This window comes from Lissotriton vulgaris, chromosome 5 (assembly GCF_964263255.1).
Source record: "Lissotriton vulgaris chromosome 5, aLisVul1.2, whole genome shotgun sequence".
Taxonomy (NCBI): domain Eukaryota; kingdom Metazoa; phylum Chordata; class Amphibia; order Caudata; family Salamandridae; genus Lissotriton; species Lissotriton vulgaris.
The window spans coordinates 317,085,881-317,113,380 of NC_141693.1; the positions used below are offsets into that span (position 1 = coordinate 317,085,881).

The following is a 27,500-nucleotide window of genomic DNA, read 5'->3' on the forward strand; positions in this document are numbered from 1 at the left end:
CTGGCCCCCTAGCTCCACCCACTCCCAACTACTAGTATGCTAACATCATAACAGTATTGAGTGAGGGTTCTTATCCTTAAGGGATGTCTTCCCCATAAGTTTCACTGTTTTTGTAGTTTCGAGAGTACCAAGGTCAAACTGCACATTTTGCATTTATACACATGCATGAGACTATAGGTGTGTTCTGTTATTTGTATGTTTAGTAGTATTACCAAACACTATTGATAAATTTATAAGTGTGAAATCTCCTCCTCCACCTCTTCTATCTTATCTATGGGAAGATCCGAACACATGTATGATAACTACTTAGGGGCCGATTACGTTGTTGTAAGGAAGGGCTCCAGATGGGATTCAACATTGCAGAAGCTGATTCGGAACCCTTATTTCCAACTGAATTGTACAGATTTCCCAACTACCGATTACTATGTCCGGAAACTGTAGAGCAGTTTAATCGGTTCCGAAAGGCATTGTGCCAGTCCGAGTCTTTCGGAGCCGAATCGTACAGCTCTATGGGCATGGTTTCCGGACGAACGATTACGATGACCGATTCAAACAGCCGTTCCGATTTGGTTTACCATAGACAAAACGGCTGTCGGAATCGGTTTTTGTGGGCCTCTAGCAGGCCCCCTTTACCTGGAGGCGTATGAATGTAGCCCGGTGGAGTATCCAAGAGGGGCCGATTTTGATGTAGTTTGAAAACTGTCCCGAATTAATCAGTTCCAGACTAGTTCCCAAACAAATTGGGTCCTGTGAGTCTGGAAGACCGCTTACGATGCTTCCCAACATTGTTTGATCGGACTTGCATTGGTCAGCAATGGAAGCCTGTGTTCTGAATGTGAACACAGGCTCCCATTGACAAAATGGGTGGTTGTGGAATACCTTGCACCCTCTGGCGGGCACCCCATGGTGCCTGCCACATTGTGCTTGGTTGGAAAGAGGGGTCCCTTGGGTACCCCCACGGGCTACATTCGTACGCCTCCAGGCGAAGGGTGCCCACAACAGGCCCCCAAAGACAGATTCCGACAGCTGTTTCATCTAGGGCAAACCGAATCGGAACAGCTGTCCGAATGGGTCATCGCAATCGCCTGTCCTGAAACCGTGCCAAATATGCTGTATAATTCGGCTCCGAAAGACTTAAACTGACCCAATGCCTTTTGGAACCAATTCGGAGTTCCCTTACAGTTTCTGGACATCGTAATCGGTCATTGGGAAATCTGTACGATTTGTTCGGAAAGAAGGGTTCCAAATCGGATCCTGCAATACCGAATCCCATCCGGAGCCCTTCCTCACAACATCGTAATCGGCCTGTAGTAGTAAATGTGGGAGGGGCAAAAGGAGACACATCAAAAATGGGCACATTTACTACTAAATGGTAGAGATTTAGGAAGGAGTAAGAGGGGTTTTAGGATATGGAGGGATTTAGGGAGGGGCATGCACCACCCACAAAAGAGTACGTCCATTGCTATTCAGAAACAGCACTTTCAAATTTACTACAGCCAATAAGGGGCTCAAAATGGTAGTGAATTACCCATGCTTAGAACTAGAGTAAGTCCAGAACCACACATGGCCAACTACTGGTACTGCAACACCCTGCATCGAAAATAATGGTGATAGGGACTTAAAAAAAAACCTATACTAAATAAAGTTAAATGTAATTTAATCATTTAAAATTATTAAAGACATATATAAATATAATCTAATGTTAAACAATTATATACAAATAGTATATATTAATTATTTAAATACATTTTTGTTAATTAAAATCTATTGTAACATTCATTTTATTACAATATGGTAAAGTAACAATTGAATTACTTTTGTTTATTTCTGTACATCACTTTTAATAATTATTAATGCATATTAAAAACATAATTTAGGTGGGAATTCTTTTTTTATTTAGATTTAAGAAGATAGTTTTTTAAATGTAATATATTTAAATTATTAAAGATTACATTAAAAAAGGAGTCAATATTGTTGTGGCAATTTTTCCATTTTGTTCTACATTTAAAATAAATGTATACAATTCATTCACATTATCATTTAACATAAAAATACTTCTGCAGTTGAAAACCCTGTGATTAGCCACTTTTATTTCCCTTTTTCACATATGTGTTGTACAGTGCAGCACACATACAACCAGTGAAAACTTTGGAGAACTAATGTAGTTCTCCTGCTTAATGGCTGCCATTTGAATTGTTATTTTCTGTTGGTAATCCAGATCCAACAGATGTGGCTTCACATCAAAGCCATGAGTTGTAGCATAGGAACACCCAAGGACCACCCATGAATGGGTTCTTGACCAAAGTAGCGCAAAGCAGAGCAACTTGCTATTTGCTCTACTTTAAGGGTCTTTCCAGCAGAAAAGTTTTTGCACTAATAGTCAGAACTTTATCATGACTTTCTGCAGCTTTCCATCACAGCATTGAAAAGTTTTGATCAACTAATCTACCCCAGCGTGTTTAGCATTCACATAAAAAATATGACAACTTCCTTGGTTTAAACTTGAACAGATTACAAATATGCATAAAATATGCTACTTTGGAATTAGAATTTTTTGAAATGCAAATTAACATGCGGGGAAGTGAGTGAGTCTCCTTCCTAAACACTCTCCATCAATTATGTCTGAAATGTCCAGTTGTAACTTAAGTCTGCAGATTTATTTGCAAATACGACAACAGATACAGTTGAATGGGCATTGAACAATATTAGAATGTTATTTCCCAAACCATACCCCTGACACACCTTTTAAGTAGCGCAAAGTGGCACTAAAGAGAACATTTAAGAGAGCATATGATGCACACATGAGTAGATTTTACTTTGTAAAATGACATCTCAATTCTACCTAAACCGACCAAAACTACAGTTGATTGCTGACAGTTGACCATGTGAATGCTAATTTTATTTCACTTACTCCCTAAAGACTTATGAAGTTACATATATTTTATAGTGGCATAGCAACCATCATCATGTAAATCACAATCATTCACTCAAATCAAAACTATAACAATATACATAAATTATATACATTTACTGATTTTGTAATCTGATTCAAATGACGTATTCCACATGTTCTATGCACTGAATAGAGGACACACTTCCCAAGACTAAAGTCTCACTTTTGTGCATAAAATTATACAATAGAACTTCACTCACAATCTACCCTATATGATACATTGACACATATAATTTTCACTGCAACCATCAACTTGATGGTATATATTTTATGCTTTATGAGAATATTTACACAAAACATAAACATGAAACATTAATATAACTCAACTTGTTCACATGGTTTTCCAGGGATAATCTTTTAATTATGTTTTACCAATTTTATAAATACGAATATACAACTTATTTTTGTAAATATATTGGGGATACTGATGCCCTAGATGAATCTTAGTCTTCCAGTATAACATCTAGTCAAGAGAAACAACTTTATTGATGGTTATAAAAAGTATTTATAAATGTAAAAAAACACATGGCCTATAATGTTAATCAAGTGTGAGGGAAAATCAATGGCTGTTGTAGTTTCAATTTTCAATAGTTGCATATTTTCTGTTTACAAAAAAGGAACTTTCAAGTCCCATCCTGCCTCCTCCCAGTACCCTTTTTACTCTATCCATGTATTCATGAACAACTGATCCCCAACTCCTGGCACAGCTTTTAAGTTAAAGCAATACTCTTCATACTACCCATTTTTCTTGGATGGTAACTCTCGATCGTCCCCTTTGTCTGACCACTGAACATTTTTGCCAGAGTGTTAAACAGAATTTCGAAGTAATTTGTTCAGGAACTATCATTGTTGTGTAACAACTTAACCCCTTAAGTGCTGCGCACGTTCAGCGGCCGACGGCACCACTACCTCCGTAGTGCTGCCGTCGGCCGTTGAACGTTCGAACTGCACCTGCGCAATGGAACGTTCAGCACTGGAGCAGTTAAGCGGTTAAAGACTCTCCTCCATTTCGTGAACTACCTTTCGGCTTTGAAGCAAGAAATCACACAAGAGCAGGACAAGTTACATGGTGTTCCAATACATTACTTCAGCAAATATGGGCAGTTGGATGCTGAATTTTCCTTCCTCTATGAAGAAACTCTAACCTTGTTTTCCCTTACAGGGAGAAAGAAGCTACACCTATTTCTTCACCAATTTCACAGGAATGAGGACAATGACATTACATCTTCTGACTTCTTCAAGTCCTTCCAGTGAATGCACCCCAACTTAGAGAGGTCAGTTACTAAAACCTTTCATTGGTGAAGTACAGTTTTGTACCTACTTAATTATATGCATTATGATCCGCCCCTGCAAATGTTACCTTCACACTTGCCTATTGATGTAAATTATGCATTCTAGATCCAGATCTTATTAAAGCTTATTGGTGCATGAAGTGGTAGTAACACACATAGAAACCTGCAACAATGCATCTGACCTAAGTGAAAATCCCCAAATCAATACTTGAGTGTTACTCCTGTAACAAAATTGCAGCGGTATACTCTTGTGGTAGTAATGGTTAAGCCCTTCTTACCTTTCAGGACTATCTCCAGCTCATCCCTCAAGATGTCAAAGATGCTGTACCGGGAGCTGGTTTCTGGGATGACGTGTCGGTTCAGCCAGCCCCCGCAGGCATACTGGTAAAACTCTTTGCAGGGCTCAGCTGTAGGGTCCATGTTCTGGATTATTCTGGAAGCTAAGAGCACAAAATAGATGTTTGATTTGTAAGCCATGTTAATATTTAAACAAGCAACCCTATACAACAGGGGTAATTGGTTCTACTGATCGGTCACTAGAGCTGTGACAGTCGCAAACATTTGATGCTGTCTTTGTACAATTGATTCTGTAGAGATTATCCTGATTTCAGAGTAGTCTGGTGATGTAGGAACATGATGATTCAGTTAAACTGGGGAAAGGTGGGAGCGAGATGAAGAGATGCAAAGAGTTGTGACTGCCATCATTTCCTCTACATAAAGCCGACATTGGTATCCATTTAACACAATCATATCTCTCCTTTCTGAAGGCAGTCATATTAAAGCTGAGTCTGTGCAAGTGACTGAGAAGTATATATGTATGGAGATTGTATCTGCATTCCTGTTGGGTTTCCACATCCTAACCCATAAAACCTTTCTATGAATTTGTGGCTTGTTGTAGTGGCATCAAATTACCAAAAGCATAAAAGTTAAAAGTTAAGCAGCGTAGCCTGCCAGTTAGTGGTACATGCCAGAATAAACTTAAGGGAAGACAAGCACTGTGAAAGACAATCAGTCTTGCCCTGCTAATGCGTATTTGCTACTGGTGTCATATAGCTAATTCTTTTTTGTATACTGTGTTAAGTTAGTATGAGCTTCTCAAATGTTTAAACGCCATTTTTCCTTTTGCTTCATTTTGCACACAACACATAATTGTTGTTTTAGCTTTCAACCCAGAAGAGCTTCGTGATTTACTTGAGAAATAATATGTTATTGCTCTGATATCAGTTTTGCTTGGTACACTGTCTGCCCAGTGAGTGCTGAAGGCTCCAAGAATAACTCGACACAGTGTTGTTGTGAGGTCTGATCTTCGCACCTCCATAGACATAACACACATGTTGCTGCCAAAATCTGGCTCTAAGCGGGTTTTATATTGTTGTGCTGAACACACACGTAACACACTTGATGGTGCTTCGCATGCAGAGAGCTGGTGGAAGATGATGTGATCCTCTGCCACTGAGATTTTGAGGTATGGGCCCGCCCTGCTAAAACCCAAATGAGACCTTCATAGATATAAAATACTATGCTAAATAGGGAGGGTGAGAATTAGGTATTGTTAATTCCTATTCATTACAGCATCTTAGTATGCTGTCACCATTCGTTTTTTATGGACTAGTGACTATGCTGATAACTTTGTTGCTTATAATATGTTTGCTTGTATTATATAAGATACTGCGTTTGAGAACCCTGCATTAGTAAATAAATATTTCAAATATGCACGTGTCCTCATTTACTTCACGTTCTGGTTTGAAATGATTATATAGCGAAAGAGTGTTCATGCGTTCCACGATACCTGAGGTAATCTAAGTTCATGTTCTAGTTTGTCTAAGCATTGGGAGTTTGTTATGACCAATGAGACACTGTAGCTAACTCGGTAATGGGATTTTGGGTACTGAGGTGAGTTTTGGGCATTCCTAATTCACCGAGGTTCCAGGTCTCTATGCACAGTTCTGTAGGAGAACGGAATTCCCGCTACATGACGCCCATACGTTGTTGGCCTTATATCATAACACTCGAGTAGTATATCATTCAATCCTTAACCCCTTCACTGTCGTTTCCGGAAAACGGTGGTGTCGAAAAAAACCTACCTATTTTTTAAATAGGTCCTTTCAAGCTTGAACCTTTCTAAAACGGTTTCCTTGAATTACTACCCAGTTGTGCTACAAAGTTTACTTTGTTTTTCGTATTTCCTGTGCTGTCATGGATGCCGTTGACATTCCGCAGCATAGTCGCACTGCGGTGCGCAATCATTTGAAGGTGTACAATGTGCCTCTGGAAGGCTTGGCTGTGATCATGGTGGTGAGTGCGGATGCTGCTTACATTTACGAACTGTTTTATTCGTGGGAGACATTTCCGGAGGTGGACGCGAATTCTGGTGTGTTCCACACGTACACTCCCATGGCTGTACCTAATGAGTATACTCCGTACAGGGCACAGGAGGTTCCTATTGATGTTTGGCAGCATCGAGTTTGGTTTGGTGGCGCCCTACCCCATACTTTGAACGCTCCGAGGTTAGGTCCTTTGTCCATTCCAGGCCCTAGTTGGCCTGTTTTGGCTGGATTTACTCCTCATCCTCTTCACGGCAATTGTAACGTGGCTGAACTTCAAAGACTACATGTAGTCGCAATTGCGATGATTAGAGCCTTAGTGCATTACATAGGCTGTAATCTTCCGGGTGGAGCCCCGGAGGGTGCGGCGCTTCTGGCCAGACAGGGTAGTTTGAAACTCAGTCCTGTCATGGTCAATGCCGCAATGGGCAAGAAGCCCCAGGATAAGGATGATTTTCCTTTCTGGCTTGCCGAGAAATTTGACCAGCTGGAAGCTGTATTTCCTAATACGACTCCTGGTGAAAAACACCGGATTCTTATGCTTAGTTTGCCAAAAGATTTGGCCCCTGAGCTCGTTGACTGTGAGACATGGGGTAAGACTTTTGCAGCCGTCTATGCAAGGTGCTACGGCACCCCGTCTATGGCAGTGCTGCCTACGGTCCTTAAACGTGTTCAAGATGATCACGGACCGGAGTCCGCGGTTGAGTTGGGTATGCGCCTATGTGGCACCTTTGATGTGGTTTGCGATCTCATCCTTGCTAATGTCAAGGGGGATGCAGTGAACTTTCAGGTTGCTAACGCTTTGGCGGCGCTTCTCGATGCCGAGAAACCCCGACAGTTAGCGAAAATTATTGTGGCAGCTTATAAAACCGTGGGTCGCAAAAGTAAGGGTCTTAAGCCTTTTTCTGTTAAGGAGAAAAAGCAGCCCCAGGGACAAGCTTCGGAAACGGAAGTTCAGCCCAAGTCCAAGAAACAGAATTGGCCTAAAAAACAGAAGCAGAGAAAGCCTGCGCAGTCGGAACGTGTTTATGACTTGCGCGATCGCGCGATGATTAAATCTCCTGATCGATTTCAGGCTTCTGAACAACGCTCTCCTCATTCCTTTCAGGACCCATCGGCCTTGACAACTGGTGGTGGAGGGGGCGGCAGGGGTCGGGGTGGCCAGCAAGGACGTTACCAGCCCGCCCAAAAAACGGTGCAGAAAGGCAGGAAGGCTCGACACCGAAGAGACTGCAGTTTGCCAAGAAGAAAGTCGCAGCCTTAACAGCGCATCGATATGCCACAGATAGTGAGAACGCAGCTTCGGAATCTGACGTGGGCTCTGACCTTGCTGGACATCCCGGCGGAGATTACCATAGTGAGAGAGGCCCTGCGTCCACTACTGAAGGTGACAGCGACTGATACTTATGTTGTGATCGAAACAGCTGATACAAGAGTTGCTCCCCCTGATAGACTTTTTGAAATTGTCCTGTTAATCGAGGGTGACATACAGCGAGCCATTAAAGGGGTGTTTTGGGAAAATCTTTCGTATACATATGACATTTTGCTATCGGAGGCTGACTGGCCCCCACCTTTTGTTCTCGCAGCTCCGCGAGGGGAGGACGTAATCCTCCCCAGTTTCGTGAACACAGTCTCGAAAGAGGATGCGCTTCATTTTGCGGAAGAGTGGGCTCTGGCTCTAGCGCCGGCTGTGTACCGCAATCCATGTGGTTGGGATAAATTGTCCCCATGCCACGAGATTCCTTTACGGTCTCAGCCACAACCTCAACCTCAATATCCCATACGGCGTGAAGCAAAGGCTTCCATCGCGGCTATCCTTGAACAATTGGAATATCAAGGTGTAATTGAAACATGTGTGTCACCGATGAATAACCCTCTTTTTACTGTGAGAAGCCTGACGGTTCGTATCGTTTGGTATTGGATTACCGGCGTTTAAACTCGCATTGCCGTAACTGTGCAGTACAGAATACTCATGGCTCTGCACTAGTGAATAGTCTTGTGCATAAGCGGTTTAAGACCACGCTTGACATTTCCAATGGTTTTTATGCCCATCGATTGGATGTCTAAGTTCCCAATGGACCTCCTTTACTTGCGGCGGTGTCACACCAGTTTCGGCGTTTACCTATGGGCTATGAGAATAGTCCTGGGATTTTTACTGCCCGCATAGTCTCTCTTTTGGAGAGAATCGACCCGGATGCTTGTTCGTATGTGGATGACATATATATCACAGACGACGAACTTTGGGAGCATTTGTGTCGAGTAAACGGGATTATTTGTACCTTTGCAAACTTGGGTTACAAATTCAACTTTGCAAAATCGCACATTGCAGAGTACACAGTGTTGTTTCTGGGTTACGAGCTCAACAATGAGGGAAAAGGATTGGCTCCTCACTTCCTGGAGAAATGCGCACAACTGCGCGCTCCGACAACAATGAAAAAATTACAATCTTTACTGGGCTTCTTGAATTTCGGGAGAACATACATTCCGGAATATGCCCAGCGTATCAAGCGTTTGTATGCTTTGATACAACCATCTTTTTCCAAATCATGCTGGCTGCCTGAGCATTCAGCTATTCTGCAATCCTTGCAAGCTGATCTGCTCGCTTCTAATTTCTTACTGACTCGTGATAACCAGACCAACCTGGTGATAAGAATTATCCCTGGGACGGTGGGTTTCACATACCTGACTTTTAATGAAGGAGACACAGTACCTATTGCTTACAAGTCACACTTGTACACTTCGGCTGAATTGCACTTTTCACTGTGGAGAAAGTTTTGACGGCTGTGCAGATGCTAAGGAACGTGCCCTGTCACAGGGAAAGCGCATGTTGGTTGTTACCCCGTGCCCTCCCTTGGAGGCAGTCACGAAAGCCAGTGTACCAAATTCCAAAGCTTTGCACCCTCGGTGGATTCAATGAGCTGCATCCTTGACATCCCAGGATGTCACGTTCATTTTTGACGCCTCATTACGGTCGCAGGAGTACTTACAGTATGAATTTGTTCATCCGGCTCCTTTAGCAATGCAACCCTTGGAGGATTTCCATTGCATCATTTACACTGATGGTTCGGCGCAGGTTGCGCATGGCTCTAAACATGCCTACGTTTCCACATGCGCCATTGTGGTCGGTGCCATGGTGAATGATGAGTTCAAATCCAGTGTCATGCACACGCAGACGCTAGGGGACTGTACCGCACAATTAGCAGAACTTTGTGCTCTGATGCTTGCATTGGAGTACGCTGATCCTAGTGTGACAACACTAATCGTAAGTGATTCTTACTACTGTGTCCAGTCTTACAATGAAAACTTGTTCTTTTGGATTCAGAATGACTTTCGTGATTCCAAGGGTACCACAATAAAACATAAGATGATCTGGGTCCAAGTGGCTGAGCTTAAAGAGCAGTTGCCACTTGTGTTTGTGATTCATACTCTCGCCCATCAGCGTGTTGGAGTTCACGCTGTCGGTAACTCGCTTGCTGATGAAGCGGCGAAGCCTGCAGTATCAAAATATTTAGTTGCAGCAGTTACACGGTCCAAAAGTAAAATAGATGATGACATCTTGGCGGCTGTAACTGCCACTGAGAAGGGAGGTAAATATCCTGCGGGGTTCCCTTCGAAGTACACATACCACTTAAGTCCCGATAAGGTTCCTTATGTGAAAATTCCTGATGTTGGGGAACGGTTGATTCCCAACTTGGATCGCAGGGCTAAATTGATTAGAGCGGCGCATGAAGATGTGGCGTCTGTGCATGCGGGCGTCTCGGCCACTGTAACTCAGCTAGAACAACGGTTCTGGTGGCGGGGACTGTACAAACAGACGCGCGATTATGTCCTTCAATGTGACATTTGCCAGCAGATTAAGCCTTTGACTGCTGCGCGTCCGCCACAGACACAGTTGTGCATATCTAATAAACCACTGAGTTGCGTTTATTTAGATCACTGCGGTCCTTTTTCTTCTGATACTGCGTATAAGTACATCTTAGTACCAGTTGATTCATGCACATGCTTTGTGTGGGTATGGCCCCATCGCAGCGCTGATTCACGGACTGTCATAAGAGATTTGCGTGTCTTTGTAGGGATTTTTGCCTGTGGTACCTTCCATTCGGATCAGGGCCCGGCTTTCGCCTCTAAGGCGTATAAGGATGCTATGATTTCGTTGGGGGTCCAAGTCAAGTTTTCGTCTCCGTACAGACCTGAGGGTAATAGTGTAGTGGAGCGAATGAAGCATGACTTAAAGCAATCTTTGACAGCACGAGTTATAGGCAATGGCAGAAGCTGGTTGGCCCATCTCACTGGCGTGCAGCGTGCTCTAAATAATCTCCCTAGAAGGTCTCTCGGTGGGCGGACCCCGTACGAAATGCACTTTGGTATCAAGATGTATGTCCCTGACCTCGACGGTCTAGACTGCATGGCTCAAGCCACGGCCTTTAACGTAGATGAACATTGCAATGTTTTACAGGATCTACAAAAGACCAGAGACAGTCTTGCAAAGGAACATTTGCCCTCCACGTCGGATGATGCGTTGCAGATCCCGGTAGTTGGCTGGCTACCCAAAGTTGGAGAACTGGTTCGAGAGAAGATCGATAACAAGAAAGAATTTGGTCCTTCCAACGAGCACTGGTTCCCGTTCTTGGAGTGAAGGGCACAAGAACAGTCATTTTACCACCGCTTTCAGGTCGTAAGGAAAACAGGTTTATCTCTATTGACAATGTCAAGATACACAGGGTGGCGGATTCTTCACAGTATGACACCGGCAGTCTCCTGTCCTTCGATTGTGAGAAATTCTGTATTGGCCACTACTTCTAATGCTGAGCCAGAAGTGGCCCTCGAGATGCCTGCTGTTCCCAATCCTTTATTAAGTACTTTTCCAGTTAATGACATTGATGACGTAGACTACGCCTATCCTGCTGATTTGTCGATACCTGATTTACAAACACGGTTGGCCACAGAATCCAGATTCTCATTTGACTCTGTTTCAGGTAATTCGAAAAAACCCTCACGTTTTGCAGTTTATGCTACATTATTTAAAAAACATTTTTTGATCCCTCCTTGGACATATATTTGGCTGGTGCTTTTTTCAGTTTACCTTTTTATGTCAACTGGTTTTGTGTTTTATTTTTTCCGTTTGATTGATGGACACTATGTCGAGGAGAGAACATGCATCCGACATCTAAAAGGAACTTTGGCCCCCCCTTTCCTCGTCACATTCTGCACACAGACTGAAGAGAGACTTGAATTTTGTAAACATCACTGCTTGGCCTGTTCTTGATGGGATTGTGTGGGATGCAGTTAAATTTCAAATCTATGGCCCTACTGAAGTGGTTAATGTCCCTAATGTACTCAGAGTGAACATGGGGGATGTGGTGAAACAAAACATACGTTCTGATGATTGGGATGTTCAGGCCGTAGAATCATTATTCTCTGATTTAAAATATTATGCTGCTGAAGATTTATATTTAGAATCTGCTAATTATGGTGAATTATTTTGCTTTCAACATTTTGGTAACCATTTTCTGCATAAAACAAGTTCCAGAAGGGGTACTGTAAATTACACACAGTACCATTACAAGGCAGCTCCAGTACATTTTTGAAAAAGTACACTTATTTTACCGACTTTAATCAGTCAAGTCCTGAGTCCTTTTATTTTAAGATGACACAAAAGTCCATGTCCAAAGTTAGACTTACCGATACTAAATTGTTGTATTCAAAGTCCTTTGTAGACAAATTAGCTGTAGAGGGCTACGAGCTATGGAAAAAAACCATTGACCTTAAATCGGTTTGGGGTTCTAAAAGTTGGCAGGTACAAGGCACTGAGGCTTTGCAACGTGCATGTCTCATCCCAAATCATATGTTGTTTTTAAATTCTACCATTTTCCAGACAACATGCTTTGGATTGACTACTTCAAAAAAATTAAATACCCCTACTATTCCTGATTTGGAAGAATATTCCGGTTGGAATAATTTCACACAGTATTCCATTCGAGAATTGCAAACATTATTGCACAATTCATCCTTTAACGTATCCAGTTTGGATCCGAAGGGGTGGCAGATGTGGCACAGAAGCTCTGATTCTTGCCAACGTCGCTTTCTGGGTGTAACTGAAGTTTTACACAAGTCAGGCCTGATCCCCGTTTTGATACTGATCATTCTGTCACCACTTACTCAGTTGGCAAATTATGTCAGATTTGGCTACAACATTCTACATTAGCTGCAGTTAAATTACATCTATCCAAGTTGACTGATAATGTGGATTTAAATGATTTCATAAAAGGCCCGGCTAGTGGTAGAAATAAACGGTGGATTTATGCAGTTTACAATGAAATCTGGAAACTTTCACAAATTGAGGCTGCTAAGCGCCTTAGAGCTATTGATCAAGCGGATTTGGAAAAGGTGCTTGCGGTTGTCGATAACAGTATTAACATGCTTTCTTCCCGCATCTACACGTTGAATAATATTGTATCTTCTGTTGTTGATATTGTAAATGATGAAGTGTCTGTGTTATACCATGGTCAAAATTAATTGCGTTCTATAATGCAATTTGCATGGACCCTGCAGGCGCTTAAGGCTGGTAGAGTGCCCTGGAATTACATGAACGTGTCCTCCCTCTTTGCCCCATTTAACATGACTGACAAACAGCGCATGCTTTCAATGCGTGATGCATCCTTTTCCATGTTACACATTGAGAGGTTGGAATCTTTACCGTTCTCTGTAGCTGAGTCCACTGCTGCAACGTGGCTTATCCACGGATTAATCACATTACCATTTGCCTTGTACAAGTTTACTAATTGTATGCAATATATTGCGATACGGAGATATGAACCATTAGGTAGCTCATTCCTCCATGAGGCATGGTCGCTTCCATTCACTTATAGGTGCCTGAAAGACGAGAAAGAAGTATATCTTAATGGAGAAGAATGTACAGAGTCCCCTGACCATTCATTGATATGCAGGCACATCCAGTTACATGGTTCTTGTAATCAGGACCGACCTAATTTAGCCTGTGTTTTGAAAGGCACTCCGGTTCCCGCAATCGTTCCCACTTTCACATAACTGGCGAATGGCAGTTATTTACTGTTGAATAACGAGGAATGTTGTGGGTTAATTAAAGGTATCGCTTATGTGGTAACTGTATCTGGCCGCGCATCCCAACCTTGAAGGCAGAGTTCAATGGTATGAGTAGAATAATAGCCCTTTTGTCTCAAAAAGAGGTGGCCCTGAGTTCAGCCCGAGAAACATTCGTCCTTCACATAGCTAACACGCGCACAGAGGTGCAGGCGCTTTTAAATACTGATTTGCCGTTACATTTCAGCGAGCTGGTTCATCAAATCTTTAATGCCTCCTCCACTTCTGGCCTTGATCACTTTTTTAAATTAGTTAGCAGTGGTCTCGTGACTTCATTCGAGAAAATATTTGGAGTCAAATTCAAATTCAAAAGAACTTTATTTGGTTTTCGTGATGAAAGCCATAAAAGTACAAATATACACAGTAAAAAACTATTAATAACATTAAGTTCATAGTGTGTTAAAAATTGATCTCTCTCAGAGAGGACTATACATTCACTAAGGTCCGTATTTGAGGCAGCTCTGTGATTTTCATAAGTTCATGCGATGCCTGAGACACAATTTTAGATAGTGTGCGACAGATTTCGACACTAAGCTGTTTTCCAGAAACTGCAGCGCCAGGTACGCTGGGCGGCATCTACGGATCTTCATTACTTTTAAAATTGGTATGATCCACCTTTTACGAAGTGGCATATAGAACTTACAAAAGAAAAGAACATGAATTGTGGACTGAGGAGAAATAAAATCACAGGGGCACTGTATCGTGTTATGTGTCCAAACATTCTGTGAAGGAAATGAAACCATGATGTGAAAAAGATTGAACCTGAAGCAAGTGAGAAGAAATTTTTCAAATTGCGTCAGGCCGTACTGCAGATACTGTTGGATAGATGGAGTCAGTTGTATCATAAGGCAGTGTTGGACTGATGTCTTTCCTATTTCGGTCATCAATCGCAGTTGAGTTAGGTGGGACAGGCATAGCTTTTTTAGATCTTTCTTTGCTATGTCTGTTACTGACTGTGGTTCATCGAAGAACCTCGAGAAACCAATATCTGCGAGGAAAGATTTTACGTAACATAGCCACTTTATCTTTTTCATACAGTCTAGTTTCATACAGTCCTCAATGATTGCTCTTGTGAGCTGACATTCGTCTGTTGCCCATATTCTGCGCCACAGCATGATGGGCTGAATCTTGATAAGATCTGAAACATGATCCACTCCAAGTTCTAAGTGACAGCCAAAGGTAGTTGTGGTTTTTGGAACTGCTAGTAGGAATTTTAGGAAAGAATTTTCAACTTTCTGGATTTGTTCGACGTTTGTTATTCCCCAGACTCCTGCTCCAAAGATGGCCGTGCTGATGCATTTTGCATTATAAATTTTTATCATCTCGGCCAGAGGTCTTTTTCCTACACGGAGGGAGAAAGCTTTTAGAGCGCCCACTATTCTTATGAGTGACAGTTTACGCGAAATGATTGTTTCTTTCAGTTAAACTCTTCGTCAATGGTGATGCCGAGGTATGAGTAAGTTTTAGTTCTTTCGAGGGGTAGTTTGTCCACAAAAATTGATTTTGCTTTTTTCCCCTTGATACCGGCGTGCATCACAAAGGTTTTTTTTATGTTGACTTTTAAATTAAGACTTGACATGAAAGTGCAATAGTTATTTAGGGCCTTTTGTAGCTGGATCGGGGTTCGTGCGAGGATCACCGCATCGTCAGCGTATAGCAATGCTGGGATCGGTCGCCGGCCCGCTTCTGGGAGATCTTTTACGCCCTGTAACATAGCAGCTTCAAGTCCATTTGTGTAGAGCGTAAATAAGAAGGGGGCCAGTACGCACCCTTGCCTGACCCCCTTCTGTATTGGGAAGCACTCTGTAAGTTGGCCTTCCAATCCGTATCGTACCTTTCCTGTGGCGCCAGAATTTAACTCGCGTAGGAAGTCTACGATTGCTGGCTCGATCCCCATTTGCAGCATTATTATCCAAAGCTTTGAGTGTTCTACACAGTCAAACGCTGCCGTAAGGTCAACGTAGACCATGTGTAAGGTTGATTTATTTGCTGTGGTGTATTTTCCAGCCAGTAGTGTTAAGTTCAAAACTTGGTCCACGGTGCTCAGTCCAGCCCTGAACCCGTATTGGAGATCTGATAGTACCCCATGGTCTTTAGACCACTCCTGGAGACGGTCTAGAAGTATCCTCCCTGCCATCTTTCCGACCGAATCCAGGAGGGAGATGGGACGGTAACAGGAGGGACTGTCTCTGTTGCCTTTCTTGAATATGGGGACTAGGATCGATGTTGACCAGGAGTTAGGGAGGTTGATTTCCTTAGCTGCATTCAGGACCTTGGTTAAAAGAGGGGACCAGAGATCAGGAAGGGATTTGTAGAGGTCCATAGGGACTGAGTCCGGGCCTGGCGCTTTGCCGTTTTTTGCAGTCTTAATAGCTTTCATTGTTTCGTTAATGGTGAAGTGAATTTCTATCGGGTAGTTCACCGGTGGGAGGAGGGGAGGTATAGGAGCCAAGTCTCCGGGTTTGTCCTCTCCAAAGACCCCTGAGAAATGCTGCACCCAGTCCTCGGCGTTTATTGCAACATCTAGGGAGGGACCATCGTTGTTTCCAGTTAAAAATGGGGTCTTGACAATTTTCCAAAAAGCTACATTGTCCTTTTGTATGCTGCTATTTAGAAGTTGGGTCCAGAGATTACATTGTAGCTCCTTTTTCCTTTGCTTGAGTGCAAGCGTATATGATTTCCTTAATTGCACTATCTCTTCTCTGTTTCGATCTTTCTTTGCTAGGGCTTTCTTTAAAGCTGAGTAGGCTTTTGTGCAGTGGGTGTTAAACCAACCTTTTCTTAGAATGTTGTTTTGTTTTCTAGATTTAGTTAGTTCATTGTCGATAGTTTTCACTATTTCATTATAGCCGGTCAGAATTTCCGATGCAGTTGCCAGAGGGTTTAGACAATTGTCAATGTGAGTCCTGCATTTTTTGATTATTCTTGCGCTGGTTGTTTCTTGGTCTAGGTTACCCCATTTGAGGGTGAAGCCGTTCAGTCTGTTTAGTGTAAGTGTTTCTTGATGTAAGGGGCCCATATAGTCCTTAACTTGTTTTTTTTGATGATCAGGCTCTAGGTAAATTAATCTGAGTGGATAGTGGTCACTGAGTGCATTGTTGTCCACTTCAAAGTGCTTTATGCGTGTGGCATTGTTAGTAGAAACTAGGATGTAGTCAATTAATGTTTGAGCGCCTCTTCCATGAAACGTTGGTGTGAATTGGATAGTCGGTGTCATTAACACATTCGCAAACCCTATGTCTAACTCAGACATGATAGCCTGTATGTTGTTTCCTTCCTCTGTGTGGGAAAAATGAGTTATAGGGTTATCTTGATCGTCTGTGATCCCACATGTAGGGGCGTTACTTTTGCTACATATATGGAGGTTGAAGTCTCCGCCCCAGATTATTGAGTGGGTGACTTTGGCGTATTTAATTTTTAACTCATTTGTTACATCACTAATTTCACTTAGAGCTTTGGTAAATTCCGTCAGGCTCATGTTATTGTAAAAGTTTATTATAGTGTAGATGGCTTGGTTGGATGCTTTTATGTTAATGATCTGATAGTTCTGGTGGAGTGCTATAGGCGTTGTTTCCTGACAGGGCCAAAGATTGGAAATATATGTAATTAGGCCCCCTTTGCTTCTCCCTGAGTATGATTTTGTTGCATGGGAGAAGTATGTTCTAAATCCCACCAGGTGAATTGGATCGTTCAGGCATGTCTCCTGAAGACAAATTAAGTCGTTTGTATGAACCAGATCTAAAAAGGTTTTTTCAAGGTGCTTAGTTGCTAGACCCGCCACGTTCCAGAATAGCATATTCCTCTCGACATCTGTGCTGAAGTTAACAAATTGGGACGGCAGTTCAAGTAGTTCTGCTTCTACTACTGAGTTTGGAGGGTCTATGTTCAGAGCTACCTCGTCTAGTTTGTCTGAGGGAGGACGTAGCATAGACTGCGGTCTGGTGACAAATTTGCAGTGGTGAGGACGATCTTTAGTCTGACTGCTTGCATTTTGAGTTGTGATTTCTGGGGTAAAGTCATCTTTTCTATCTTTTGGTAAGCTTTGGACCTTGTCGAACATCTTGCACTTTAGTTTGTTTGGTGAGGGAAGTAGTTGTACTCTAGGATTGAACGGAAGGTTCGATGTGTGAGGCTGTGATGATGGTCAGTCCACCATGTCTAGGCAGCTGTAGTGATTGAAGGTTGGGATTCCGGTCCAGGGTTTTCTATACTGGTGTTGGTACGTCCTCCTGCCATAATTGTTCCAGTCACTTCGTTCTCTGTGGTCGTAACCCCAATCCCCTGCGGTTGGTGCCTTTGATAGTTTCCTTGACCCCTGTCGCCCTGGTTCCAGTTTCTTGGTCCTTGATCAGGTTGACTCCATGACCAATTTGATGGCCAATTGGAGTCCTCGAAACGATGGCTTTGTCGAGGGTAGAAAAAGGATAAACGTTTGACGTTTATTCCTTCGTTATTTTCTGGGCTGTCCCAGGAACAGATGTAGTCCACTGCTCGTGGGTTTTCAAAGTTAACTATTATACAATCACCGTGGATTGATTTAGGCTGGTGGCCTATCCAGGAGACCCTTCTCACCGTGGTAATTCTGGTGATGTTATTTGGGTGATTGGGCCTGTTGATGTTTAGCCAATAGCGTGCTTTATTTAGTAGGGACCAGGTAGGTTCATCTGTGTCTTTACTTAGTTCTGGAACCCCAGTTAATATAGCTACGAAGGGTGCTGCTTCCGGTGGAAGATTTACTACTTTTGGCCATCTTTTATTAGTTCGCTCTGATTTACTGGTTGTTCTCTGTGGTGGGTCTTGACGGGGAGTATTTAATGCGGGTGGGATAGAAGGGGTAGTTACTGGTAGTGTTTTAGCAGGAATAGGATTTGGAGGTGGTTGGTTTTGAGGACCAGTATTGATTTTTACATTATCCTGATTGGGCTTGGTTTTCGAAGGAAGAATTTGATTAGTTAATTTTTTTCCTGATTCTCTTGTATTTGTATTTATGTCGTTTGTGGTATTTGTGGTAGCCGGATTGTTCGCTACTTGTTTCTGAGTGTTGGTAGCATTAGTTTTACCGGAATTGGTGGTAGGGCCTAATGAAGCTGAAAAGTCATTTTTCCTTGGGTTGGTGGTTGTTTTGGCAGTGGCAATTAATATAGCCATTTGCTTTTCTATTATTTCAAGACTTTTTTGTATGGGATGTAGCTGGTGTTTTACTATTTCCGAGATTTCTTTTAATAGGGAAGATTCTACCTTTGAATTACTTATGATTCTCGTTGGATATTGGGCCAACATTTCTTGTCGAGGTTGTTTTGAAATAGGTCTGGTCAGGTGATCTTCAACTATAAGTACGTCAGATGTGATGTTGTTAGAGGATTCTGTGTTAAAAATGTTCTGTTGGTTTTGATCCCTAGAAGGTGGTTCAGGATCAGAGCTTGTGGCGGTTGTACGTGTTGGACTCTTAGGGTGTGATTCTGTTTGAGTCTGATGTTTGGGAATAGCTCCTTACCTGATACCTCTAGAATCTGACTGTGTTAAATCATTTTGTGTTGGCTGCAGTGTAGCAAAGATATCGGGGGTCTGTTCCAAGTCCTGAGAAGATTGTGAATTAGACAATTGCGAGGCTACTGAAAGGTCGACTGTGTTTGGTAGGGCGTGTATTTCAACATTTATCTCCGAAATTGACTTATTTTGTAGTGCAGCATTTGGAGTTTGGGCCTGTGCCAGCACGCCCATAGATGAACGTCGTGCTTGATCTAGCTCATACGAAACACGGCGATCAATCATCAATACTGTTTGGTCTATAGTTTCGTTCACTTTGTGGAGAAATTGTTCAATGGGACCGACTGTAGTCGTCATGTTTTTCTTTATGGTTTTGCTTCTAGAGCCTCTTGTTGACATTGTAAATATTTTAATCAAGTAAGATGGAATAAATGGGCTTCAAATACGTAATGTGTCGGGAATGGTAATTAAATGCTCTGTAGCTTGGTTTAGGACTGTAGCGCGAGAAGTTACCTGGGCTTGAATGTTAGGGGGGTGCGCCCGGCCCGGTCTCCTCCGGTCTGTGACGGGCTAGGACGGGCCCACCCTTGGCCCAGGCTTCGCCCAGCGTCCCGCGAGAGGGAGTAGTGACGCCCTTTATGCGCCTGCTGACGCGGCGTGCTGGGGGTGTGGCTGGAGACCTCGAGGGCTGCTGGGAGTTGTAGGCAGCCCCTCGCCTCGCTCCACTCGGCGGTCCCGCTGTGGGTGTTGGTAACAGCAGGACAGCGGGAGGGAGACGGTGGGGGGTCTCGACAGCCTGGAGCAGTTTTTGTAGAGGGGACCCTTCCCCTATCAGCGCAGAACAACAATTCACTTTGGCAAGAAGCAGGTATGGGCGAAGACAGCGTGTCACTGCTCGTTGCAGCAGTGACGCCCTTTATGCGCCTCCTGACGCGGCGTGCTGGGGGTGTGGCTGGAGACCTCGAGGGCTGCCGGGAGTTGTAGGCAGCCCCTCGCCTCGCTCCACTCGGTGGTCCCGCTGTGGGTGTTGGTAACAGCAGGACAGCGGGAGGGAGACGGTGGGGGGTCTCGACAGCCTGGAGCAGTTTTTGTAGAGGGGACCCTTCCCCTATCAGCGCAGAACAACAATTCACTTTGGCAAGAAGCAGGTATGGGTGAAGACAGCGTGTCACTGCTCGTTGCAGCAGTGACGCCCTTTATGCGCCTCCTGACGCAGCGTGCTGGGGGTGTGGCTGGAGACCTCGAGGGCTGCCGGGAGTTGTAGGCAGCCCCTCGCCTCGCTCCACTCGGCGGTCCCGCTGTGGGTGTTGGTAACAGCAGGACAGCGGGAGGGAGACGGTGGGGGGTCTCGACAGCCTGGAGCAGTTTTTGTAGAGGGGACCCTTCCCCTATCAGCGCAGAACAACAATTCACTTTGGCAAGAAGCAGGTATGGGCGAAGACAGCGTGTCACTGCTCGTTGCAGCAGTGACGCCCTTTATGCGCCTCCTGACGCGGCGTGCTGGGGGTGTGGCTGGAGACCTCGAGGGCTGCCGGGAGTTGTAGGCAGCCCCTCGCCTCGCTCCACTCGGCGGTCCCGCTGTGGGTGTTGGTAACAGCAGGACAGCGGGAGGGAGACGGTGGGGGGTCTCGACAGCCTGGAGCAGTTTTTGTAGAGGGGACCCTTCCCCTATCAGCGCAGAACAACAATTCACTTTGGCAAGAAGCAGGTATATTTGGAGTCATCCCTGCCTTCTTTCATTCTATATTTTCAAGTCTATTTGGTGGCTTCCCTGTTTTGCTAGCATTGGCTGCAGGCGTTTTGGTGATATTTTGTTTTATTAAACATGGATGCCCGTCCTGCGTTAGAAGCCGCAGAGCCCCTCCTGCCACTGTTTCGCAACCGGATGCTTGATTACTATGGCACCCTGCCGTTTGCAACTTTAAGCACGCATTTGGATTATCGTTTCGATTTTCCTATTTCACATGTGTCCAGCCTGTGTTTCATTGCCTGAGCTGCGATTTCAACTGGGCCCTTGATTTGTGTCTCTGCTTGACGGTGTCTCCTGACGTCGATTTTAATCATCTCATGAGCCCCGTAGTTGCTCACGAGTTGGTTTGTTCTGGGGAAAGGATTATGGCCTTGGCAGCGATGCATGGACTAATGGGTCATTGGGATATACTCGCAGCGGCGCATGAGTTCTTGGCACAGAGCTTTCTTGAGAACCCACTGAGTTGTCCTCTGACGATGCTAGAGGATCCAGTGCTGGAGGAGCACGTATGTTCTTTCCCACTTCTTAATTGGATGGCTGAACTGTTTTCAGATGATGACAGTGATTTCATGTTGGAGGCTGTTGCTGCATATTTTGCATATTCAGTCCTATCCTGAGAAGCCTTGGAGACTTTTGTTATTAAGCACGTACCTGATTGTATTTTTTGGACGGTGCCTTTTTTCTTACAAACAATTCTTTTTATGCGCCCCAGGCCTATTGATTTATACGCAAGGGGCCTTGTGTTGAAAAGTTTAGACCATTTCATTTGGCCGCTGTAGGCCATCATATCTACTTTTGAAAATTAGATTAGCTCATTATTATTGAACTCTGCTTTCATGTTATGCCCCTGTTCTGGTCTTACCTTACCTTGATTTTTGACCGTTATCGGATCATTGGGAGGGGGTGTCATATAGCTAATTCTTTTCCATATACTGTGTTAAGTTAGCATGATAAATGTTTAGACGCCATTTTTCCTTTTGCTTCATTTTGCACACAACACATAATTGTTGTTTTAGCTTTCAACCGGGAAGAGCTTCGTGATTTACTTGAGAAATAATATGTTATTGCTCTGATATCAGTTTTGCTTGGTACACTGACTTCATAGTGAGTGCTGAAGGCTCCAAGGATAACTCGACAAAGTGTTGTTGTGAGGTCTGATCTTCGCACCTCCATAGACATAAGACACATGTTGCTGCCAAAATCTGGCTCTAAGCGGGTTTTATATTGTTGTGCTGAACACACACATAACACACTTGATGGTGCTTCGCCTGCAGAGAGCTGGTGGAAGATGATGTGATCCTCTGCCACTGAGATTTTGAAGTATGGGCCCGTCCTGCTAAAACCCAAATGAGATCTTCATAGATATAAAATACTATGCTAAATAGGGAGGGTGAGAATTAGGTATTGTTAATTCCTATTCATTACAGCATCTTAGTATTCTGTCACCATTCGCTTTTTATGGACTAGTGACTATGCTGATAACTTTGTTGCTTAAAATCTGTTTGCATGTATTATATAAGATACTGCGTTTGAGAACTCTGCATTAGTAAATAAATATTTCAAATATGCACGTGTCCTCATTTACTCCACGTTCTGGTTTCATATGATTATATAGCGAAAGAGTGTTCATGTGTTCCACGATACCTGAGGTAATCTAAGTTCATGTTCTGGTTTGTCTAAGCATTGGGAGTTTGTTATGACCAATGAGACACTGTAGCTAGCTCGTTAAGGGGATTTTGGGTACTGAGGTGAGTTTTGGGCCATCCTAATTCACCGAGGTTCCAGGTCTCTATGCACAGTTCTGTAGGAGAACGGAATTCCCGCTACACTGGTCTTGCAAGTACTTCTAGAGTTGTAGTGCAAGCCCTGCAAGGCCAAGAAAAGCAGGCAACCATCCTGTAATATTAGTCTGTATACTTCTAAGATGGCTAACATGTTGCATCAAGGCACATGTGGCGACCATTTGAAATTACAAAGCAATATGTATATATATATCAGGGCTAAACAATTGTAGGACAGCCATCACATTGTGATAGGCAGGAAAGCCATTGAATTAGGAGCAAGCATTTGAAATAGACAAAAAAGGCAACTTGTCTTGAGCAAGGGGCATACTCAAAGCCCACTCCAGGTTTATGATAAAGTATTTAAACAGTGGAGGAGGGAAGTGCACTGTCTGTACCAGCTCTCCTAATGCATTGTGGTAAATGCAGTCCTCAATAGAATTCATTTTCCAAATCAATCATTTGCCACATAGAAAATGCTAAATATCCTTGGATATGTGTTTCCTGCTAATTGGCACTCATCAGCAAGGGGAATTGGCCTCAACAATCCGGTCTCAGCCACGCGTTCCATTGCTCCTTAAGCCGAACTACACTTGCCTTAACCACGCATATATCTTAACCACGTTAAGGCAATGCGCTGTCTAGATGCTGAGCGGATGAGCGGGAGAGGAAGACAGGGAAAGGAAGGACTATCAGGAATCACGAGAGCACACAGTGAGGTAAGTGGGGCTGGGGCCGGGTCTTGGGGGGGGGCAGTAGTTTTTTGTGGTGGGGTAGGATTTAGTATTCAGGAGGAGGTCAGGGTTGTTTGTAGGGCAGGGAACAGCTTTAGGTCTAGGGGCAGAGGGTGCTGGGTCGGTGTAGTTTTTAGGGCGGGTGACAGTTTTTAGGGCTAGGGGCAGGCAAAAAGGAACAGTTTACAGGGCATGGAGCAGTTTTAGGCCTCAGGGTGGCGGGGGGGCTGAGTCGGGATACTTTAGGGATGTGGGGGACAGCTTTAGGGCTCAGGGCTGGGGGCTGGAGTCTGGGTTGTTTTTTGGGGTGTGTGGTTAACTTTTATGACACAAGGTAGGGCAGGGGGAAAAGGGACAGTTTACAGGGCAGGAGCATGATCTTTAGCAAACAGTTTTACACATCAGGGTGGGGGGCTAGGTCTGGGTACTTTAGGGATGTAGGGGACACATTTTTGGGCTCAAGGCGGGCGGACTGGGGTTTGGGTAGTTTTTGGGGCATGGGGTTAATTTTTAGGGCTCAGGGTAGGGGAAAAAGGGACAGTTTACGGGGTAAGAGTATGATCTTTAGCAAGCATGTACCTTTACCCATCATGTCTTTACCACAAAATTTGTGCGAATAAAGGAGCTATAATAAGTGACCTTATTTTTCTAACAAATAGACTAGTACAATGGAGGAAAAGCCTGGTATCACTCCTTCTGATCTCTACAACAAAGAAAGCACCACATGGTCTAAAGCTGTCGGTAGCCCCTTCATCTGCATGCTGAGCAGCAGTCACCATCACCATTTATAACAATGGCATTATCCTCATCCAGTCTTCAAATCATTCACTACCTTAAACTATTCGAGGAATTTTTTCCTCTCATCAAGAAAACTGCATCAAATTCTGATTTCTCTGCCGTTCTAGTCCATAGTGTCGCTGTAGGCATCGCTAACTCACCTCCATCACCCTGTGGGCCGGATAACTCTGCCCACCACACTAGATTGCAGTCTCATCCCACACCCAGAACTATTATGTCAGACTTACACAGCCAAGTTACCCCGGCTATACTTTTGACCCACCACCTGCCTCAACCACTGTCTCCCCCGAGTGATGATCTCCCATTAACTCCCAATAACATACCATTGGCACTCCCTTTCTCCCATCTCTTGAGCTCCCCCCCTCCTAACGTCAATCTTACCACTTCCCCCAATCCACCCTCCCTTATGCCTTCTCCCCATTACATCAGACATCAACCCTTTGCCCCCCGATCCCACTGCTTCAAGACCTGAAAACTCGCACCCATACCTTACTTGAACGCAGACTGGATGAGATTGCAGCCTTACATACACTCATTCACTTCACAATAGAGACAACTTTAGGTATCCTACTAGGAACTTAAGGATGAATACTCTTACTCATGACCAATTCTTCATCCACTCTACCTTATCTCCAACACACCTCCCTTCTAACCTGACCTTTCCTTCCATGGCGCCCATGAAATGAAGTTGGAGAACTAGATCCCATCCCAATGCGCCCACACGACCGATTAGATGGAGAGTCCCTCTATCCGACAACAATATCCAAACCCTCCTCTTGTAAAATACCTCTCCTCACCCTGACAACAATGATAATCAGAGAATAATCTATGTGATCCCGGTGACCCTCATAGAGCTCCTAGGCTCAACTATAGAGCAGTCAACAAGCACAACCTTAGGCGAGTTGTCTCACAAAGTCTACCCCAGCACACTACAAACCCCAATTGAAAGGCATGCTAATCAACTGCAGCTCTGCTTCAAAACATGTGGGGGATATTGCTGAACTGATATTCACACATGATCTTGACCTTCTAATCCCTACCTAAACCTGGCTAAATGACTCCTCTGCTACTTAACATATTCTCCCCCCCAACCAAGGCATTACCAACTTGGATAGACCCAGTAGACCAGGTGGTGACATTGCTTGCATACACAGCATCAACCTGTCAGTTAAACTCACACAAACCCCTGTTCTATCCACCTATGAATACCTATGCCTCAATATCACATGCAACAACCGGCCTCTAGGAAAACTACACATGATCTACCACCCTCCAGGAGAAAATCCAGTTTTCATAGAACAAATTATGGAAACCATTGTAAGTAACACTGGTCAACAGTGTGCTCAAATCTTCCTCGGAAGCCTAAACCTCCACTGGAATGATCTGAATGAACCTGCAGTTAACCGCTTCAAAACCTTCATTGCTGACCTTAACTTGACCCAATTTTGTGACAGGTCCACACATAACAAAGGGCCGGCCTTTGATCTTATCATTTTGAAGCCCAGTTCAATCAACTGGAATCTATCCTACCCTGTGATTGGACTGACCTCCACCGCATCACATTCCTCATCATGGAAGCTGTGATAACCAACACAGCTCAGCTAACGAATCCCAGACTCTGGAAAAGAAGCATGCATAAACCATAATGAACTGACCTCTCTCAGCCACACCATCCTGCCTCCTCCTGGTGAGATGTCAGATGTCCATAAACTTGCAAATCACTACACTCACTCCATGGAGACTGTTCTTGACTCAATTGTTCCATTCCAACTAAAAAGAGTGTCCAAAAAAGACTCCAAACCTTGGTGTAATGGTAGCCTTAATACAGAAAGAAGCCACTTGTGGCTAGCTGAACATCAGTGGAGATTAGCTCAATTTCTTGAACACCTCAAGCACCTAAGATCATTGGGGAACAGATACTAAAAAAGCATCAGAAATGCGAAAGCAGATTCTTCAGAAACCAGCTGGATCAAGCCAGTAACAGTCGGTGAAAACATATTGAGCTCATAAAAATCAAACTACGCACCCAATCCATCCCTTGCTGTATCTAGTCCACTACCAAACTGCAAGGAATTCACCTCCTTCTTTCTTCAGAAGACAGGAAGCATGAGAAAGTATCTACAGACGGCCTTGGAACAACGTCCTCTGCCATCCTCACTGCCTACCGGACTACTGTTCCCTGGTGTTCCACTGGGCACTTCTCCAAAAACAACACCTCATGGATCTCTTTCAAAACCTTTGAGGAAAGTGCCATTCACAAGATTCTAACATCACTGAAACCCTCAAACCACTTCAAAGACCCTCTACCTCCCAATTTCTTCAAGGAGATCATACCCTCGGTACTTCCACTTTGGATCAAATTTGTTAATGGCTCCCTCATTCAAAGCACTATCCCTGACTACCTAAAGGCCAGTCAGGTTTCCTCTATCTTAAAAACACCAAAACAACTTCCAACCTATGTCCAATATTCCTACCCTGGCGAAGCTCCTTGAAAAAAGTGTTTACATCCAACTCTGTAACCACATTGATCAATTCCGAATAATAGACCAATATAAATCCGGCTTTCATCCAGGGCACAGGACCAAATCTGCAATAACACACATAGTGGATGATGCACCAAGAATGCTGGATCAAAACCAATCCTGCATTTTAATCCTCCTGGACTTATTGACGGAATTTTATACGGTTAAGCATGACAACCTACTATACTTTCTGGAACACTGTATGGGGCTAACAGGAACAGTCCTTAACTGGTTCTTCTCCTATTTCCAAAACAGGACTCAAAGAGTCAAGGTTAATCGCTCACTGTCGCAGACCACTCAAGTCACATTAGGTGTCCCACAGGGCCCACTCTCTTCAACCTGTTCATGGAGCCGATAACGGAAATTCTTAGCTCAGCCAACATCCACTACTACATGACACTGACGATACCCAACTATACATAAAAGTCTCCACCCCAGAAAGCAGCAGTTCCCTCAATACAACTCTAACAAAAAACTCAAAAATGGCTAGCTTCCAATCACCTCTAACTAAATTCTCGTAAAACCAAATTCCTCCTAATCACCCCACTCAACCATTCACCTGTCATTGAAGAATGGTCGAAACATCTAACAGCCCTCAATTGCATTCCACAGGTAATTGACTTAGCTAGATCATTGGGATTAATTCTCGACAAGAGCCTCAACATGCAGGAGCACATCAGTGCCGCCACCAAAGGAGCGAATCACCAAATGAACATTCTAAGAAAATTAAAACCATTACT

The 27,500-nt window shown here is 43.8% G+C and overlaps 1 protein-coding gene across 2 annotated transcripts in view; it reads right to left on the minus strand.

Moving 5' to 3' along the window:
* MMEL1 (membrane metalloendopeptidase like 1) overlaps positions 1-27,500 on the minus strand; it is a 1,016,153-nt gene that overhangs the window by 315,999 nt on the left and 672,654 nt on the right. For both annotated transcript variants that reach the window (XM_086921554.1, XM_086921553.1), the window contains exon 4: positions 4,524-4,685. In XM_086921554.1, the coding sequence (XP_086777680.1) occupies positions 4,524-4,685 (162 nt within the window). The remainder of the gene's footprint in view (positions 1-4,523; positions 4,686-27,500) is intronic.